The sequence below is a fragment of the Myotis nattereri genome, assembly GCF_964212035.1.
Source record: "Myotis nattereri genome assembly, chromosome: 1".
NCBI lineage: Eukaryota > Metazoa > Chordata > Mammalia > Chiroptera > Vespertilionidae > Myotis > Myotis nattereri.
Genome location: NC_138075.1, coordinates 162,815,190 through 162,836,761, shown reverse-complemented (window position 1 = coordinate 162,836,761; position 21,572 = coordinate 162,815,190). Strand labels below are relative to the sequence as shown.

The 21,572-nt window shown below is 42.4% G+C and overlaps 2 protein-coding genes across 3 annotated transcripts in view; both read right to left on the bottom strand.

Annotated features, from left to right (window-relative positions):
* The window catches only part of DNAJB14 (DnaJ heat shock protein family (Hsp40) member B14), a 45,958-nt gene extending 30,962 nt beyond the window's left edge, over positions 1 to 14,996 (bottom strand). Inside the window, exons 1-2 of one of the 2 annotated variants that reach the window (XM_081085653.1) lie at positions 14,725 to 14,996; positions 5,817 to 5,899 (exon numbers count right to left, since the gene is read on the bottom strand). Coding sequence is in view for 1 of the 2 variants with exons in the window: in XM_081085652.1 (XP_080941778.1) it covers positions 14,725 to 14,857 (133 nt within the window). In the remaining variant the exon portion in view is untranslated. The remainder of the gene's footprint in view (positions 1 to 5,816; positions 5,900 to 14,724) is intronic. The other variant, XM_081085652.1, reaches the window with a different exon arrangement.
* Positions 14,997 to 16,234: 1,238 nt separating this feature from the next.
* Positions 16,235 to 18,548, bottom strand: H2AZ1 (H2A.Z variant histone 1). Its single transcript, XM_081107606.1, has 5 exons — positions 18,383 to 18,548; positions 17,862 to 17,939; positions 17,455 to 17,568; positions 16,968 to 17,097; positions 16,235 to 16,673 (listed from the first exon to the last, which is right to left on the bottom strand). The coding sequence occupies exons 1-5, from the start codon at positions 18,383 to 18,385 to the stop codon at positions 16,612 to 16,614; spliced, it is 387 nt and encodes a 128-aa protein (XP_080963732.1). The 5' UTR covers positions 18,386 to 18,548; the 3' UTR covers positions 16,235 to 16,611.
* Positions 18,549 to 21,572: the final 3,024 nt, after the last annotated feature.

The following is a 21,572-nucleotide window of genomic DNA, read 5'->3' as shown; positions in this document are numbered from 1 at the left end:
TATATATATAAAATCCTAGCAGTGTCATTGGTAAATTTGCAAATATATATATATAAAACAGGGTGGGCAAACATAGGCTTACAGTTGCTAGTATGCAAAATTTTATTTTTATATTGCTATTTATTAATTGTTGTATTATTTATTTGTATTACAACTATTAACCTACTTTTGCCCACACACACACACACACACACACACACACATATACATATACATTGTATGAGAATTTCTTTCTACCATATTTTTCCCTAGCTAATGCATTTAAGAGGTCACCAAAGATATAAGAAATTGAGTTTTTGTAACAATCTAGTAGTAGATGGTACAGAAAGGCTCCTAATTAGACAATCTATTATTAACAAATTAAGTATAATATAATATACACTGAGTGGCCAGATTATTATGACCACCTGACGTTTATAGGCAAATTAGCTATAATTTCACGCTGAAGTTGCTAGAGGGCCAGGCCATTATAAATAGAGAAGCAGGTTGTTTGCCATGACAGAGTGATTTTTTTCTGAAGATACGGGTAAACAATCTATATCTATCTATCTATCTATCTATCTATCTATCTATCTATCTATATTATACAGGGTGTCCCCCCAAAATGTGTGCACACTATAAAGGCAGTTTATTAAAATATTAAGAGGCCTGGTGCACAAATTCAATCACAGGTGGGGTCCCTCGGCCTCGCTGGTGATCAGGGTTGTCTTGCCCATTCCCGATTGAGGCCGATTGGGGCCGGCCTGCTGGAGGGACTACAGGAGGTTGGCTGGCCACGGGAGGTTGGCTGTGGGAGTGCACTGACCACCAGGAGGCAGCTCCTGCGTTGAGCATCTGCCCTCTGGTGGTCAGTGCATGTCATAGTGACCGGTTGACCAGTCGTTTGGTCATATGGTTGCTTAGGCTTTTACATATATATAAAAATATATATATAAACATATATATACACACATATAAAATATATATATTTCATTTTCAATATGTAATAGAATCTACAGCTATCAGCTATTAAAGTGTGTATACATTTTGGGGGGGACATGCTGTAGTATATAGTCAGTTTTTAACTGCAGTTTCTTACTTAATGCAAACACAATGTTAACCTTGAGGTCAGAAGACTGCATGGTCCATGAGGTAGTGGTTCACAACTTCTAAATATGAAAAATTTTATGAGAATTCTAGAAGTAGACTGTGACAGCAACTTAAAATTTAAATCTCTGCAAATTCCCTCATAAAAACTGAGCAATTAAATAGAAAAATCAAAACCTCATGCACAATATTCCAAAATACAAGAAAGTGGGCACAACCCACCAATAGATCTATGTGGGTAGTACAAAGAAGACGATAGTAATAGGGCATTTGCCCTTCGACAGAACAAAAGAACTTCAAAATTACCAACAGGGACTCTATATACAGCACCACAGGCAAAATTAAGAAAAGTATATAAAAAGGAATGGGTTCTGCTCACTACAATAGAATGTGAGTGAATGGGTTCATAATAAACTCTTGCAGTGGTTCTCAACCTTCCTAATGCTGCGACCCTTTAATACAGTTCCTCATGTTGTGGTGACCCCCAACCATAAAATTATTTTCGTTGCTACTTCATAACTGTAATTTTGCTACTGTTATGAATCGTAATGTAAATATCTGATATGCAGGATGTATTTTCATTGTTACAAATTGAACATAATTAAAGCATAGTGATTAATCACAAAAACAATATGTAATTATATATGTGTTTTCCCATGGTCTTAGGTGACCCCTGTGAAAGGGTTGTTCGACCCCCAAAGGGGTTGTGACCCACAGGTTGGCGACCCACAGGTTGAGAACCGCTGCTTTAGGGCATAGAACACTCCAATCACTACAAACTCTCAAAACTAAACACTCAAAGCTCTCTTCCAGAACAAAGCCACACTGAGGAGAAACTACAGGGAACAGGCCCCAGACTGAAGAGGACAGGGGCAATAGGAAAAAAGAAAAGAGAAACTCCAGATAAAGTGGGGAAGGAGAAAAGAGTGAGGAGATCTTAGATAATAAGGTGAAATATTTTCAACCATTACACAAAAAACGAAGGGTTTCTGTGTATTTAGAATGGCTAACTACACATAAAAATGTGTAAAAGAAAATGAAAGAAATAAAGTCTGAAACAAAGTTATTATAAGAAAAAAGAGAATAAGAATAAATAAATATCTAAAGACAATGAAAGCACACCACAAAGACTTGCTGACAAAACAGGTAAACACTATAACCTACTACTTCAAATCAAGCTAAAAACTTTAAGAACTTAGACATAATACAAAATGATAATATAAATTAGAATTAGGACAACCTCCAAAAGGACCTTTCTATAAGAAATAAAAATCAATTAAAAAAGAATAAATTAGAAGAAAGAGGGAGTTATAAACACGACAGATATTATGTAACTAAAAAGTAAAAATTTTTAAATATAAAAGACAAAAATTTAAAAGAAAATGACAAAGAATGAAGACAGTTAGAGAAGACTCAACATACATACAATAGAATGCCTGATGAAGAAAAACAAAACTTATATAACCATAATTGGAGAAAATGTTTCTGATATAAAAACAGAAACATCTGAAGCCATATAATGAAAGGGCAAATCACATACCTAAGAATACTGACCCAGATTAATGAACACCAAGCTATATTCTAATAAAATTACTGAACTTCTAGGCAAAAATATCAACTGACTTGTAAAGGAAAGAATAATAAGATTGCCACCAGATTTTGCTCATCTACAGTACTTGTATAAAATAACATACTTAGATAGCCAAAGAAAGAAAACTGGAGCCAAGGATTTTATATCTACCTAACTATAAGCACTAAGATGACAGATGAACTGTTTTCAACATTCCAGAACTTAGCATAATTCCCATAGGCCCTTCCTGGAAACCTATTAGTTGACAAGCTTCAGGATTCCAAAGTAATTAGAGATACATAGGGACTGATGGGGAGAATTAAATGTATAGTGATCTACAAAGATAAGACTAAATGATGATTAAAAGAGAGCGCAGATAGTATGTAGTGCTATGTTCTGACACTGTAAATAAGTTGAAATATTTTTTTTAAATATATTTTATTGATTTTTTACAGAGAGGAAGGGAGAGAGATAGTGAGTTAGAAACATCGATGAGAGAGAAACATCGATCAGCTGCCTCCTGCACATCCCCTACTGGGAATATGCCCGCAACCCAGGTACATGCCTTTGACCGGAATCGAACCTGGGACCTTTCAGTCCGCAGGCCAACGCTCTATCCACTGAGCCAAACCGGTTTCGGCTGAAATATTTTTTAAATGGTGGTCTTACTCTTTCTTTTTACTTGAAAAAAAATATTGGCTTTCTCTACCTTCCCTTCTCTTCCTTTTGGCAGCTGAGGCCTGGACCAAGGAAGGACTCATAGCCAAATCCAAGGCTGATTTTGATAGGGCCCGCACCAACGGGTTCAAGGAGGCAACTAATTATTTACAGAAGAAATTGAACAAGTAACTGAAGACAGCAGGAGCCACATTTCTCACTGTCAGAGAATGGAATTACAAATATGGAAACGGAAAAGGCTAGAATGAACTCTGTGGTGAACTATAAAGGGAGGTGTATAAATCTCGTTTAGATATAAAAGTTAACATAGATTAAATTAATGTAGATTAAATTACTATAGATATGTATATTCCCACATACAAACACATATAACACAGATATATACATACACATACATAGACATATATGTATTCATACATATATATATTTCCTAGCTCTGTCTCCTGAAGAGACCTAGGGGCATTCCTGTCCCAATGAGCTTATCTAGTGTCAGTATCTGTTTCCAAGTATCACTGTCCACTAAAAAGAATCAGGGCTCCTTAGAGAAACAACTGATTCCCAGAATAGAAAATAAAGTGGGGCTGAAATATCTTTTGTGCCATAAAGTAGAGATGCTGAAAAAATGATGAGGACATGTCAAAAAGACACAGGGCTCCTACTAAACCTGAGCATCAAAATAAATAATGATAGTAATGGGTTAAATAGGAATCCATAAATCCATACTAATAAATTGAATAGGTTGAATGCCAACTAATGAATTATAGAAGGAATGATGGAATTAGCAACCATCAGCAATTTACCCAGGAAAGAATCATCAATGAATGTTAAAAGGAGTTGGTGAAAATATATTATGGAACAGAACATTTACATAGTCTCAAAGTATTTCCCCACAAAATATTTATTAATTATAAAGCGAAAGAAAAGTAAGTCTAGAGTGGAGAAACCTGGCATCACCAACTTCATCAAGTGACCAAAGTTAATCTCACTAGTAAGGACCAAATCAACATAATGTATTCCCTCACACATTACATTAAGAAACATCACTTCTATGGTATTTCTGCCAAAAACTTATATGTGGAAATGCCAAACATTGATTGAGGGACAAAGTAAAGAAGAGAAACACTGTATTTGGAGAATAAAACATGCCCATAAATGCAACTTGTATCCTGTTTGCTATCCAAGACATAACTGAAAAAATTGGCAGACTTTGAATGAAGTACATACATTAATTTCACGAATCTGATGGTTATGTTGAGAGTGCCCTTGTCTTAGAAAATATACACTGAATTATTTAAGGGTAATAGGACATCATGTTTACAACTTACTCTTAGTTCAGGAAAAATATAATAACATTGTGTGTGGGAGTGGGGGGGGGGGGTGATACCAGGGAGGGAGAGAAGAAGTGCATGATAAAGCAAATGTGACCACATTTTATCCATTAGAAAGCCTGAGTAATATGCATATGGGAAGTCTGCACTCTTCTGTGACTTGTCTCTAAGTTTGAAATTATTTCAAAATTTAAAAAAAAAAATACAAAATGGTGAGGGAAATGGAGTATATGCAAAGACAATTTAACTGTTTTCAATAATTATGCCAGTAGGTAGTGTTGGTAATGTTACTCTGAAACTTTTATGTATATGATGTAGCATAAAGCAGATAATTATGACATATCTATCCTTTACCATGGCCTTAAGAAGCAATTATTACTATGGAAGGAATTGTTTCTGTACACTGAAAAAGCCCAGAAACAGTAAATAATTTAGTACCCACAGTACTCTTAATGCCAGATCGTGATACTAAAACCCCATTTTTCCACTAAAAGAAACCACGACTTATTGGAAATATAGTTGATTCCAATTTCTAGTACAGGAAATGTACTAAAGTAGCTCGAAACAATACTATATTGAAGAGCAAGGTAGTTACTAAAAACCACTGGGCGTGTGTCCAGTACTCCAGAGCTAACCTAAAGGGGATCCCATTGCTTTTGGAAAAGAAAAAGAATCAACTCCTTTCCTTGAAAACTGATCAAAGCAATCAAGCACTTACCCCACTTTTCCTATATGAATTATACCACTGTGCAACTCTAAGACAGGTGAGGGGGAAGTGTCTCTTTATAGAAGTATTTCAGTTAAATAAATTATTTTTTAAAATTATGAAGCCAGATATGAAAGTGGTTACATGTGTTTAGTATTTACAGGTGGCCACAAAGTTCCCTTGCATGCTAGTTAGAAGTTATCTGTACATTCCCTTTCATTCTTAGCACAAACATGTTTTTTTGTACACCTTCTATGTTAATAGCTACACGCTGAATACTACACTAAAGCAGTATCATATAGTTGTTTTAGATTTTCAAAAGCAATTATGATACTGAAAAGTTTTCTACAATTTCACACATAAAGATTCTGCTTAACAATGACTACGTTGCACATGCGCTCACACCAAACACTAGTTCCAGAGTTAAAATTTGCACAAGTTCCATTACCTCTGGGTCTCAATATCCATTTCTGTCATCTTAAAAATGGAATCAGCAAGGTTTTCTGTATTAGTAATCACTGGAACCAATGCCTGAGAAGGTAATATAATTCAGTTCAAGTACTGCCAGAATTTTTAGTACATTGGATTTTCTTAATTTATTAAATATCTTAGCTATCACATGAAATCTCATTTACAATAATGTGCAGTATTACAAACATTGGTTGGGCAAATGTAGTGATTATGAACCAGATTACATTTACTTTTGGTTTAAACTATTCAGCCTTATTTTATGCATTCACTTTCTAGACATACTGCTTTGCCTGGAGTTTAATGTAATCTGCATTAAGTATACTCCATATTAAGAACCAGTGAAAGGCCCGGCCAGCGTGGCTAAGTGGTTGAGCATTGGCCTATGAACCAGGAGGTCAAGGTTCAATTCCTGGTCAGAGCACATGCCCAGGTTGTGGACTTGATCCTGTGTGGCATGCAGGAGGCAGACAATCAATGATTCTCTCTCATCACTGATGTTTCTATCTGTCTCTCCTTCCTTCCTCTCTGAAATCAATAAAACTATATTTTGTAACAGTGAAAAGTATATACAATATTAAAAATATTTATGTGGATATCCAGAAGTGAAAAACCAAGGTCTGATTTTTATTTTTTGCATTTTATAAATATAATTTTGGGTCCATTAAGCAGACATCTCTATATATAACCCTGGATGAGCAACATATATAGCCCCTGGATCCTCCTTCCCTCCTTTATTCTCAACCTCTTCAAAATCTCCTGCATTCACTGAAAAAGGCACTTGAGTCACCCATTCCATGGGCCTCATTCTGGACCCAATTATCACCCAATGTGTCAAATCTTTATTTTAGATGAAAATTATTTAACACTGTTAAAACACCAGAATTGCAAACGGAATACCATAACAAAAACTCATTATCTAGATTTAACAAATATAATAATTGTGTCATATATGCTCCAAATTTTTTAATGAAATAAATATTACAGATATATTTGAAACCTCCTTTGTTCCCATCTAAAATCTCATTTTTCTCCTTCATTCCATAGATAATTATATTTCTAGAGGTGACAGTATATTCCCATTCAGAATTTATACTTTTACTACATACATGTGTATTATTTTACATCTTAAAATGTGCATATATTGTGTGGTGTAAGGACTGAAAACTAGATCTATGTAAGATACTAAAGGGGCCAGAACAGCCCAAGCTTCTATTAACACATTGTATGCAGGAAACGTGTTTACACGTTTTACGTATTTATACGTTCTACCAGTGTAGCAGAGCGCGGGACACATATTAATAGGTTTTTTATAGACTAGCGGTAGAATGTGGGTAACGTATAAATACGTAAACTAAAGTTATCGTAATTTTACTGAATGTTGCCATTTGCGCAAAAAATTAGCAAAAATGGCCGGCGCCACCTATTAGCGCGCGATAAAAACTACCCGCGAACAATGTGTTAAAAAATTGCATATGACATAGGTTGGTTTAGATATAGCCAGGAAAAGATGAACTGAGTGTTTAATAAAAAGTTAGGGGATAACTGAACACCCATTTAAAAAAAAACTAGAGGCCCGGTGAACGAAATTTGTTCGGGGGGGCGGGGCGGGGTGGTGGAGGTGGTTCATCAGCCCAACCTGCACCCTCTCCAATCCGGGACCCCTTGGGGGATGTCCGACTCCCAGTTTAGGCCCAATCTCTTCACAATTGGGACTGCTGGCTCCTAACTGCTCACCTGCCTGCCTGCCTGATCACCCCTAAATGCTTTCCCCTGCCAGCCTGATCACCCCTAACCACCTCTGCCTCGGCTCCTGCCACTGTGGCTTTGTTCGGAAGGACACCCGGAAGATCTCCAGTCTATCTGGTATAATTAGCATTATTACCCTTTTATTAATATAGGTAATCCTGAAAAATAATATCTAAAGGATTAATTGAAAGAGCAAAATTTCAAAATTTTAGAAAAAAATTTTAACAGTAGAAATTGATTTCTTAAACCAAGTACAAAATGCACAAAACACAGAAGAAAATACTGCAAAGTTTAGTTATATTAAAATTGGAAACATTTATATGAAACACACACACCATAAAAGAGGGGGAAAGACTAGTTATGAATTAAAAGAAGCACTTGCTACACATATATCAATAAAGGATGAATATTCACAATACGGAATAGTCCTACAAGCTAGTAAGAAAGACATAAAAAATATAGTAGGAATGAATGGGCAAATGGCTGAAATAGGCAAGTCATAGAAGAGGAAGCTGGAATGGCCAATAAACAAAAGACAGATATTCAAATAAATTAAAACAAAATTTAACGTTCTTCATCTTGGAGCATGTAAAATGTAAAAGCCTGACAATTTAAAATGTTGGAAAGAAAAGGGAAAATTAGTATTGCCATTTGGAAAATAATTAGCCCATCTCTAGAGAAGCAGGAATTCATACATGTATGACTCAGTTATTCCACTTTTAGATTAGACCAGCCGTGGGCAAACTACAGCCCGCGGGCAGGACCCGGCCCATTTGAAATGAATAAAACTAAAAAAAAAAAAGACCGTACCCTTTTATGTAATGATGTTTACTTTGAATGTATATTAGTTCACACAAACACTCCACCCATGCTTTTGTTCCGGCTCTCCGGTCAGTTTAAGAACCCATTGTGGCCCTCGAGTCAAAAAATTTGCCCACCCCTGGATTAGACCCTAGAAAAATTCTGGCAGATGTGTTCATGAAGATATTCACAAGGATGTGTATTGTTATATAGAAAAATTATAAATGACCTACCCATGGAGCAATGGATAAGTTGTGCCATTTACTTATTACTGAATTCTATACAATAGCAAAAGGTAATGAATTCATATTCATTTAAAATTAAAAATAAAAGGATCCAAAAAAAAGCAAGTTACTCGAAGGTCTGTTTTTATTTAATAATTTTCTGTCACACACCTGTTATATATCATGTCCATCGTTAGCAGAATCTAAAATAAGAACACATAATTTGAAAAACAAATCCCTGCCCCCTCACAAACTAGAAGTGACTTATTTGTGTGATTACAGAATTAATGTGGCTCACCAGCCCTGGCCAGGGGACTCAGATGTTTCTCCCTCAAAAATAAAATAAATTTTAAAAAATTTTAAATAAATAAATATAGTTTAAGAAACAACTGTAATTTACTTCTGCTTGCTGACAATATTTTTCCAGAATATTTATATTTCTTATGTAGTAGCTACTGAGGTATATATATCAATCCTTTCAAATATAAACTAAACACATAATATGAAAATATTTGAAAGCTGTAAATTTGTTTCACTAAGATGTTCACTGCAATAAATAATTGTAAAATAATATTCTCAACTAAAAACATAGAAAGCAATAATATCCTAGATCCATTTGAAGATCCAGTTTTTCCTCAAGGAAAACTCTTGCCAATTTTTAAAAGTGTTTTATCAATCAGACTTCTTACCCAGCAAGAATAAAATGTACAGAGGACAAAGATTCTGGAATTTAGTTTCATATTTTTCCATTCACAGTATAAGAATAATGAACATTGAAATGCAATGTTTTCTTTTGCCCATCTTACTATGAAAACCCTGAGTCAAACTCTGAGGTATAAGGGTTTTTTTGTTTGTTTGGTTTTTAAAGAATATATTTTTATTGATTTCAGAGAGGAAGGGAGAGGGAAAGAGAGATAGAAACATCAATTATGAGAGAGAATCACCAACTGGCTGCCTCCTGCACGCCCCCTACTGGGGCACATGCCTTTGATCAGAATCGAACCTGAGAGACCCTTTAGTCAGCAAGCCAACGCGCCACACTCTGAGCCAAACCGGTTAGGGGTCTGAGTTATAAGGGTTTGATGGTAGTCTAGAATAAGTGAAATTCAGAAATAAAAATATAAAATTTCATTTTAACCAGTAGCTTCAATTTCCTTCTACACTAAACATTTTACCAGGAGCTTACAAAAGTGTACCTGACCTTTCCCCCCTCTTAAATCTTAAATTATTCCAATAAACATCATCTAAAAATATTCAATGTAAAATACACTTTGCTAAGTATTTACACATAATTTATTTCAGCTAATGTTTACATCAATCCTGTGATGTAATCTTCATTTTACACATAACTAAACAAGGCTTAGAGAAACTAAGTAACTTGTCCCTAGTTACAAAGTTGTCAAAGGCAAAGTCTGCATCTGAACTAAGGTTTTCAGACTACACCACAACTGTATACTATCACTTTATTTGGTAATTACATCCACAGCCTTATAATACATTGTACTACTTTCACTTTATATTTCTTAATTTTTCCTAAGTTCATGTCTTTAAGAGCAACAATTGTTTTGTGCTTTAATATCTTACAGTATGCCTTTAGTTTGTTGATTCAAGTTGCTTGTATGACAGAAGAATGTCAGACTACAAGCTGAAAAATTCTCAGGGCCTCACACTTGTAAAATAAAAATGATACCAAAATAATTGAGTGCTTACTGTGAATGCTTTCCATGTATTAACTCATTTAATCCTCACAACAGCCCTATGAAATCAGTACATTATTATCCCAGAGGAAAAAGATAAAGGCTAGAGAGGTTCTCTAACTTGCCCTAGATTTAGGTTACAAGTTAGTAGGTGGAGAAGCTAGGTTTCAAAAGCCACGGTATTGTCTCAAGTACACCTTTACTTGCTTAAAGTTCAAACTATCCCTCTAGGACAGTGGTTCTCTACCTTCTGGCCCTTTAAATACAGTTCCTCCTGTTGTGACCTAACCATAAAATTATTTTCATTGCTACTTCATAACTGTAATGTTGCTACTGTTATGAATCGTAATGTAAATATCTGATATGCAGGATGATCTTAGGCGACCCCTTTAAAAGGGTCGTTCAACGGCCAAAGGAGTCGTGACCCACAGGTTGAGAACCGCTACTCTAGGACTAGATAGTGACTAAATGAAATGTATTTATACTGTAGGGAGAATAAAAATATTTAACTCTGGGCACTGATTTCTTAGATACGACACCAAAAGCACAGGCAATAAAAGAAAAATAGACAAATGGGACTATATCAAACTTAAAAACTTTTGTGCATAAAAGGATACAATCAAGAGAGTGAAACACAACCTACAGAATAGAAGAAAAAATTGCAAATCCTGTATCTGATAAGGAGTTAATATCCAGATTTTATGAAGAACTCCTATAACTAAAAAAATAGCCCAATTAAAAAATGGGCAAAGGTCTTGAACAAGCATTTCTCTAAAGATGATATACAAATGGCCAACAAGTGTATAAAAAGATGTTCAACACCACTAATCCTAAGAGAAATGCAAATCAAAACCACAATGAGATATCACCTCACACTGGTCAGGATGGGTACTATACAACAACAAAAAACAGGCAAAGAGAAAATAAGTGTTGATGAAGATGTGGAGAAAATGGAACTCTGGTGCACTGTTGGTGGGAATGTAAAATGGTGCAACTTCTATGGAAAACAGTATAGCAGTCCCCCCAAACGTAAAAATAGCACTTTCAATATAATCCAGCAATTCCCTTTCTGCATATACACTGTGTGGCCAGATGATTATGACCACCTGATGTTTATAGGCAAATTAGCTATAATTTTGCGCTGAAGTTGCTAGAGGGCCAGACCATTATAAATAGGGAAGCAGGTTGTTTACCACGACAATAGAAGTGATTATTTTCTGAAGATATTGGTAAACAACAGCCTTTGAACATGGGATATATACACACACCGAGTGGCCAGATTATTATGACCACCCCATCAGTACTTCATTGGGCCACCTTTTGCCTTCAATACTGCGGCGATTCTTCTTGGCATTGACTCCATGAGATGTTGAAAGGTGATGCGAGGAATCTGACACCATGCCTGATGAATAGCACTGTCCAGTTCTGTGAGATCTGATGGTTGTGGAACCAGCTGCCTGATGGCTCTTTTAACTTCGTCCCACAAATGCTTAATTGGATTGAGATCTGGTGATTGTGGGGGCGACCTAAGCAAGGTAAAGTCTCTCTCATGTTCTTGAAACCACTCCTGCACAATATGAGCACCGTGGCATGGCGCATTGTCTTGTTGGAAGAAGCCATCACCATTGGGATACGCCATCAACATGATAGGATGAACCTGATCAGCAACGATACTTAGGTATGTTGTGCTATTCAGACATTGTTCCACATGAATTAAAGGGCCCAAATCATGCCAGGAAAACATGCCCCAAACCATAACACTGCCCCCACCAGCTTGAAGGGTTGTACTCATGCATGTGGGGTGCATGCTTTCATGCTGTTTCCGCCAAATTCTCACTTTGCCATCTGCATGATGCAACTGGAAATGTGATTCATCGGATCACATGACTTTTTTCCAATGCTCGACTGTCCAATCCTTGTGTTCCTGTGCGAATTGGAGACGTTTTATCTTGGTAACTGCAGACAGCAAAGGTGTTTGAACAGGCCTTCGGCTTCCATATCCCATATGATGCAGTGTATGGCTAATTTGCCTACAAACGTCAGGGGGTCATAATAATCTGACCACTCAGTGTATTCCCAAAAAAATCGAAAGCAGGATCACAGAGGTATCTGCACTCCCATGCTCATAGCAGCAGTATTCACAATAGTCAAAATATAAAAACAATATAGGTGTCTATTGACAAATAAATGGATAATGAAAATGTGGTACACACACGCAATGGAATATTGTGCAACTTTTAAAAAGAAAATCCTACCACATACTACAGCATAGATGAACCTGAAGGACATCATGCTAAGTGAAATAAGCCGGTTAAAAAAAGGCATGTCCTCGAATAACATTGTTTTGCTCAACTTCATTTTATTATAAGGTTGATGAGATGCAATAGCAACTTAATTTAAAAAAAAATTTTTTTTTTTTTAAGAGAAAGAGGGAGAGGGAGAGGAAGAGAAACATCGATGTGAGAGAGAAACATCGATCAGCTGCCTCCTGATTACCTCCTACTGAGATCAAGCCTGAAACCCGGAATGTGCCCTAACTGGGAATGGAGCCAGCAACCTTTCGGTGCACTGGACTACACCCAACCAACTGAGCTACACCAGCAAGGGCAGGAACTAAATTTTTGTTTATATGAATTAGCCTGTGGCAAAGTTGCTTTCATTATACATCCTTTTGGTTAAAGTCACAGAACATATGGACTAAGTTAAGTGAGGAATTGCTGTATATAATTCCACTTCTATAAAGTATCTAAAGTGGTCAAATTTTAAAAGAAAATAGAATGGTGGTTGCCAGAGGATGGTGGGTAGGGAAAATGGAAAGCTGTTTAACTGAGTTAAACAGTTTAACTGAGTTAAACAGCTTTCCATAGAGTTTCAGTTCTGTAAGATGGAAAATTCTGGATATTTGTTGCACCACATGGTGAAAATGGTCAACATTGCTAAACTGCACACTGAAAGATGGTTAAAAGGTAAATTTTAAGTGTTTTTTGCCAAATTAAAAAATATTCTTTTCTTTCACTTCCCTTTCCTGTCCTCTCTGGTATAGTATTCAATAGCAATATAATGAAAGGACAGAGAAAAACAAAGAATACAAGTGCTTCAACAATGTAGAAACAAATTAAGAGAACTCCACATTCTCATTATCAATTTTCTTCTTAACCTGGAAACACCTTAAGTTGCCACTGAAATATTATCCTACTAGAGGCCCTGTACACGAAATTCATGAATGGGTAGGGTTCCTAGGCCTGGCCAGCGATCAGGGCCCATCAGAACCTTCAGGCTGCCAGCTGGGGCCTTCCTTCGTTTCCCGCCACCCCCTGGTGGTCAGTGCATGTCATAGTGAGCGAGCAAACTCCCGGGTGGACAATTTGCATATTAGGCTTTTATATATATATAGATTGCAAGGCACTACAGTGTAGCGTTGATAGGCCTTTTGGAGCTAGAAAGCACAAGTCCTATTCTGACTCTGCTACTAATTACTATGTAGCCTGTGTAAGATATTCTCATTCATTCATTTATTCATCCACCCATCCACCCATCCATCAAAAAGACAGTTTGTTTCCATATGGGTAAACCTGTTCAAACGAATCCGGGACCTCTACGCAGGCTTGTTCTGAAGAATGAATGAAGTAATTCATATAAAACACTGGGCACATGGTCTGGCACTTTGTAAATGCTCAATAAACATTGCTATGATTGGTACTTTAAAGCCTAGGACAGGAACAGGGTGAATTCAACTAAGAGCCCAGTACTCTGTTCCTTAGAGACCTGCCTCATTTGTGGATAATCATGGTGCTATCAAATCAGATACTATTTTGCAAATCATTACGGACGCTTTATCATTCCTGTCAAATGTGTGCTCCTCTCCTCTCCCGGGAAAAGCACTGTCATCTCGGGGATTGGAGAATGTTTGCTTTGGGAACAATGTTTACCCAGAGGTGCTGGAGCCCGAGACTTGCACAGGAGCGACTCGGGTTCCCAGTTCCCTTCCCTCCCGCGCCTAGGCCCTCTTTGGGGGCGAGGAGGGGGCGGGGGGCCGCACAGCCCAGCACCTGGAGCACCCACTTCGGGCAGGCTGGGGCCACCAGGCCGGCTCCCAGGGACGTTCTCCTGGGAGAATGGAGCCAGGCGTCCCGAAAACGGCCCGGGGAGCCGGCAACGCTCGCCGGTGGCTGAGGGCGGGCACTCGCAGGCCGCTGGTGCCGGGGGCTCGGGCAGCCCAGCCCGGCCAGTGCCCAGCCCGGACGGTCGGGGCCCGGGCAGAAGGGGCGAAGGGATGCTCCTCCCGGTGTCCCCGGACGGTCGGTCGGGCCCGGCGGGAGGGGGGAAGGGATGCTCCTCCCGGTGTCCCCCGAGGGTCGGGCGGGTGGGGGCAGGGCCGGGCCGGGGCCGGGGGGAGGGGGCAGGGCCGGGGCCTCACCGCGGGCCGCGGGCAGCGGGTACAGCTTCTCGGCCTTCTGCAGGAAGCGCCGGGCCTTGTCGCGGTCGCCGGCGTCCAGGGCCTCCCGGGCGATCTCCACACACTTCTCCGCCTCGTCCCGGTTCCCCTCCATGGCTGCCCGGCGCCTCCTTCCGCTTCCTCCGGGAGCGCGGTCAGGGCGGAAGCCGCCGCGGCGGCCGAGGAGGGCCGAGGAGGCAGGCCGGCCGGGCGGGGGTGTGCGGGGAGGAGCCCGCACGGCGGCTCGCAGCTCCGCCTCCTCGCGGCGGCCCCCCCGCCCCGCGCGGGTCGCTCGGCTCGAGCCTCAGCCCCTCGGCGCCCTGCGCGCGCCGCCCACGGGCGCCCAGCCCAGCACCCGAGGCCGGACGGCGCCCGCACTGGCCGCGCCGAGCCCCGGGCCGCCCCGCGCTGGCCGCAGCCCGCCGTCCAGGGCCGGGTGGACAGATGGGAGGTGGTGATGGTTTTCCAGGAAATTCCCGGAGGTCGAGGGCCCCGGCGGCCCCGCAGCGGGGGAGGCGCGGTCCGGGGCCGCCGTCAGCCCGCCGCAGCGCTTCCGCAGCAGGTGCAGGGACCGGCGGAGCGTGGCTGGGACTAAGCCGGCGTTTTACCTGCCTCGTTTCAGCCGAGCACCCTTTTCCCTGACCCAGATTCCACCCCGTTGTCTCTTGGGACGTCAGGGAGGTTCAAAGCCAACTGTGTGCAATCTTTCTGGTCTTGACCCCAATTCCTTTATGCCCAGAACAAGACAGGAACCAGCTTTAGGGGAAGGTATCACCCTCACAGAAGAAAACTACTTGGTTCCCTCCCTACTCTCGTTTTCATGACATTGCCAGCGAAATGCTGGTCTCCTGTGGAGGGGGCCAACTGACTGGCAAAGTCGTAACCCAAATTTTAAAAGGTTAAGACAACTTGCCAGAAACCAAAGGTCAAAATACCCCTCAACCCAATCACAAAATAACCATTTCTACAATGTTCACTCAAGCTACTGTTACCCTTGTTGGACCTACCAAAATTCAGGCAAGGCTTCGATTCTCTGTAAAATGCAATAGTATTCCCCAAAGATGTTACCAAGTATCGAATGATTGAATTCAGCTTTCTATACTGTGCAGCACAGAAAGCATTATATGAAGTCTAAACTGAAAGTTCCTTTTGTGCGGGTAGCTAAATACAGGATTTGCCTGCCTCCCCTCCTCCCCCCCAAGTCCATCGCAGCCATACTGCACAGTGCAGAGCTGTCACACACAGCAGGTTTGGACAACATGCAAACTGAGATGGACAAAGAGCCTAAAAAACTTGTCCCATTCCAGGTCCTGCAAGTTTTAAAATCTTTAATAGCTAATTACACAATATTAATTTACAGTTTGGCCTGCTGTTTATATAGAAAATTACATTTAATTTCTGGAGAAGATATATGCTTAAGTTATTGATGGATGAGAGACCTATTCAAAAGAAAGGCGTTTCTATTACAATCAAGCAAATTTAAAAACACAACTAGTTTGGGATATGACCTTTATTGAGCTTATCCACCGGAGTGGAAATAATGTCTGTACAAAACCAAATGTTTGTTACTATAACTTCTGCATCACAATTAAAATCCAAACAGTTTTTTAAAAACAGTCAACTCAATCAAAACCCACTACTTCAGAATCAATAGCTTCTTTGAAGCCACAGTAACACTTAAATATGGTTAAGACTCGAATGCAGAAATTTGGTTGGTTGGAAAGCTAATTAAACTTCCAACTTGCTCAAATAGAATTACAAAAAGGCAAAATTGTGTTTTTCACAGAGATACAGTCCACTGGAATCACCAACACTGGACAGCTGTTAGAGTATTTAGAGTCCTGAGATAATAAGAAATCCAGGCATCCTTTAGACAGTCTTCTGTTGTCCTTTCTTCCCAATCAGAGATTTGTGGATGTGTGGAATAACACCTAGGAGAGGGACAGGGATTAATTCTAGTTTTTAATACACATTTAAAAAATCACACTATATTTAAACCAGAACAGTTGTTCAACTTGGCAGATGCCTTTAAATGTGAAATTCAAGTATACAAAGTAAGAACTCATTAAGTTATCCCATACATTGATATTCACTGACACTGCGTTATCAGTGAAATTCTGCTCAGGTGTCCTCCTTTAGATTAAAAACTACTAATGGGAATGTTTAAAAAGCTACGAATTATTTCCCCTGAAGGAATTCGAAGTGAAATTTTAGTATTCACATACCACCACCAGCAATTGTAGCCTTGATGAGAGAATCCAATTCTTCATCTCCACGAATAGCAAGTTGCAAATGACGAGGGGTAATACGCTTTACCTTTAAGTCTTTTGATGCATTGCCTGCCAATTCAAGTACCTAGAAGGCAAAGACTCATCAATTTTCTTCCAGCTTTTCTTTAGGCCAAGATCCAGAGCAGAACAAACCTTCATGAACATACATCTAGCAATTGCCTCCCTCCCCTCCCCTACCTGAATGTCAAAATGGCATAAGCTATAAAAAGGGGGCACGCAATTTTATTTCCCAGAGCAGCTCAAGCTCAGCAGGATCGCTCAATGACCACCAGCTCCCTCTAGCGTTCCCAGAGGCTTCTCGCCGCGTTCGGGGCCTGGGAGTTTTCTTGCATCACTTTCCTCCTTCCCTCTCGCCACCTACCGCCCGCCCCCCCCACCCCCCCGCAAACCATTCCCAGATTACAGGCGTGCACCCCTTTACCTCTGCGGTGAGGTACTCCAGAATGGCTGCGCTGTACACAGCAGCGGTCGCGCCTACACGTCCATGGCTGGTCGTCCTAGATTTCAGGTGTCGATGAATACGGCCCACCGGAAACTTAATTTTAAGCAAAAACAAATGCACAAAGATATGAATCAAAGATGACACAATCAGACGCGCGCCAAAGCTAGGAGCAAGGACGCTGGTGCAGCGAGGGGCAACCCCCCCCCCCCGTATCCACACACGTGATCGCCCCCCCCCGCCCCGATATTGATCGAATCGGCAAAACAAATCGCGACACCGCATCACCCACGCAAAGACGAAAACGCTCATCGAGAGCAAATGACAGACAAGCAAAAGGTAAGGAAGACGCCACGATCCCCCGGCTGCACCCAACCACCACTACTGACCTGCAAGCCGGCTCTCTGCGAGCGGGAAACCGCCTTTGTCTTGGCCTTTCCGGAGTCTTTCCCAGCCTTACCGCCAGCCTACGGCGCGCACACGCCCGCGAGCGGAGGAGGAACGGAGAAGATAGGATTACTGGGGCGGCGCGCCCCTCCCCCACCGCGGCGCGGCGCGGCCCGAGCGCGCCCCCGCGCCCCGCCAGGGTCCCCGGCCCGCCGCGCGCCGCCGGGGCGATCCCGCCTGCACGCCCCCCGCTGCGCGCCCGCCCGCCGCGGCCACGCGCCCCCGTCCGTCCGTCCGTCCGTCCGCGCCCGCCGGTCCCCAGCGGTGCCGCGCGCGCCACTCAACCGCCGCCGCCCGCGGCGAGATCGGAGGCGGCCAGCTCGCCACCGACAGATCGCCCCCCCCCCCGCGCTCCCCAATGCCGTCTCCGCGCGCTCCCAACCGCCGCCGCTTCACCCCCCTCTCCGTGGGTTGCGGGCTTTCCCCTCCGGTAGGAGCCCGCGAGAGCCCCTGCGAAGTTTACCATGTCGATTTCTGCTGAAGCTCAAGCGAGCAGGGCAGAGAAAGGAGGAGCCAGACACCCAGCGAGATCCCAGCGCCGACTCCCTCGCACCGCGATTCAAACTGCGCTGTCTCCCGCCTTCCCCGCTCCCTTTATACGGCGGCAGAATGTTCCCTCATCCGGGAACTCGGATGGCTCAGCCCACCAATGGCTGCCTCCCGCCCCCGGGACGCGTCCTTGAGGCTTCAGCCAATGAGCAAGCGCAGAGGAGACTGGAGGGGCGGGCGCTTCGCAGCTCGAGCCGCTATTGGGACGTGGGGAAGGAGGGGGGAGAAGGGAGGGATGGGAACCGGGGAGAAGAAGGGCACCGCGGCGGGAGGCAGAAACAGAGCGAGCTGCGCCGCGGGAGCGAGGACAGTCTCCGGTGGTGGTCACGTGTCTGGAGGAGGAGCTGGGAGGCCTGGGGGGAGGAGCACGCAGGAGCGCCCCCTGGTGGCCCAGCCGGGTTCTGGCGACCGCGTGAAGTTGCCTCCGGGTCTCACGCGTCCTCCTTCCGGTTCCCCGCCCCGCACACCCCAGCGCTGCGTGGGCTGAGACCCGCTGGCAGACATCCTCCTTCCGGGGCACCCTCCTCTCCACCCTCCTGTCGTCCATCCCTTAGGTTTGACAGATGGCGCTAATGCGTCCCGTCTCCTCTGCGAAGCACAGCCTCGATGAGGATTTTGCGTTACTTCACCGCGGCCGGCGAATCCCCAGCCACCGGCTGATCATGACCCTGTGCCCGCACGTCCTTTGCCGCGGTGTCTCCCACCGCTTCCCTTCTCACCACTTTTGAAACTCCCCACGGGGTAATTGCACGGGAACAAATGGTGTGGTGGCCAAGTCGCCTCGCTGGGTGCAAAAGACCTTTTGGTCTGTGCACGGAGGGCTTGGAGCGAGGTGCAATTATTTTCTGTAATCAGATCATAAACTATATTCACCTGGAGACTACACATCAGTGGGTTGCACCTATAATCTGGTGTCTAAAGTTGATTTAGTGGAACCTTAAAGCTATTACGTGTCCATTTTTCTAGACTGCGCATTTTGCTACATGACAAGTGTTATATAAATGTCATTGGATAACTCCTAACATGATTCACAGGCAGTTACAGATGGTCTATGTAATCAACTGAAAATGGTGGGTTTAAAAAAATTGTACTGTATGCACAGTACTATCATAATAGTCTTCCAGCTAATAGATTAATAACACCCGTGTATATCCCCAGCTGCTTGGAGATAGTAGTGATCTAATCTTTCACATTTGTAATGCTTAATAGTGTATAAGTGTCTTACACTTAACATATTTCTGACAAGAAGAAACTTTATGGAAAAGTACTGTTTCATTTTTTTAAATATATTGTTATTGATTTCAGAGAGGACGCTAGAGGGAGAGAGAGAAACATCAACGATGAGAGAATAATTGATCAGCTGCCTCCTGCATGTCCTCCACTGGGGATCAAGCTTGCAACTGGGCATGTGCCCTGACCCAGAATCCAACCATGACCTCCTGGTTCATAGATTGATGCTTAACCACTGAGCCATGCCAGCTGGGCGAAAAAGTAGTTTTAAGTACTTTGGATTGGGGTTCAATGTGAACCCCCCGCCATGGCCCTGATGGGGAGGTAATGGTGGTGGTGGTGGTGGTGGGGGGGGGGGGGGCGGGAGGTTGTCTGTGGGAACGCACTGACAACCAGGAGGCAGCTCCTGTGTTGAGCATCTGCCCTCTGGTGGTCAGTGCATGTCATAGCGGCTGGTCGACCAGTTGTTCTGGTCATTTGGTCCTAACGGTCACTTAGGCTTTTATATATATATTAGAGGCCTGGTGCACAAAATTTGTGTACTGGGGGGGGGGGTTCCCTCAGCCTTGCCTGTGCCCTCTCGCAGTCCAGGACCCCTCGAGGATGTCCGACTGCCAGCTTAAGCCTGATCCCTCACAGTCTGGTGCCTTACCACCCACCTGCTCACTGCTCCTTACCGCTCAGCTCACTGCTCCCTAGCACTGCTGTGGAGGCAAGAGAGGCTCCCGCCACCACCGCTGCGCTCACCAACCATGAGCCCAGCTCTGGCTGAGCAGCGCTCCCCCTGTGGGAGCCCGCTGACCACCAGGGGGCAGCTCCTGCGTTGAGCGTCTGCCTCCTGGTGGTCAGTGTGCATCACAGCAACCAGTCGTTCTGGTCGTTCTGCCTTAACAGTCACTTAGGCTTTTATTATATAGATAGATGTACTCTTTATTATGAAGCCAGACTAAAGGAATTCACTGTTGCCTCCCTGATTAGTAGTTAAGGGGATGAGGTCAGAAGCAGGTAGATGTGAATTCTGCTCTGCTTCCTTTTCATTGTGTCATCTTAGTTAATAACCTTTTGGAGCTTCTAGTTCCTCTTCTGCAAAAGGAGTATAGTCACATCTATGTTCATGCGGTTGTTGAGGAGAGTTATGCAGTGTACACTCTAGCATGTTTTGCCACATAATAAGTACTCCTTGATAATCGCTATTATCTTACTATGCATTGGATACTGGGATAAAATAAAGTATCTGAGCCCTGACCAGTTTGGCTCAGTGGCTAGAGCGTCGGCCTAGGGACTGAAGGGTCCCAGGTTCGATTCTGGTCAAGGGCATGTACCTTGGTTGCGGGCACATCCCTAGTAGGGGGTGTGCAGGAGGCAGCTGATGGATGTTTCTCTTTCATGGATGTTTCTAACTCTCTATCCCTCTCTCTTCCTCTCTGTAAAAAATCAATAAAATATATTTTTAAAAAAATAAAGTATCCAATTCCTAAATCTTTTTTCATATTTACTACATTGTCTTCCTTTGACATGAAAGCAGCAAGCCTGAAACCTGCCCAAAGTAAACATGACCAAGTCATCCAACATACAAACTAAAATCCCAAATTGATTTAATACACTGAAAAGTTTTCCTTTGAAGAAAAGGACAGTATCAGTTTCTTGACTTTTCATGGCAGTTGTAAGATTACTTTCTTTGCTGCTCTGAAAAGGTAAGGGGAAAATATGTTAATGTTCTTGGCTTATCTCTCCTGTACTTGCATTTATGCTAATACATGTATATAATATATAGAGAACCAGAGCTATGTAATTCTTATTGTTCAGTGTCATGCCCAACTAGCTCCTTAATACAGTCATATGCTGCTTACAAGGATGTGTTCTGAGAAATGCTT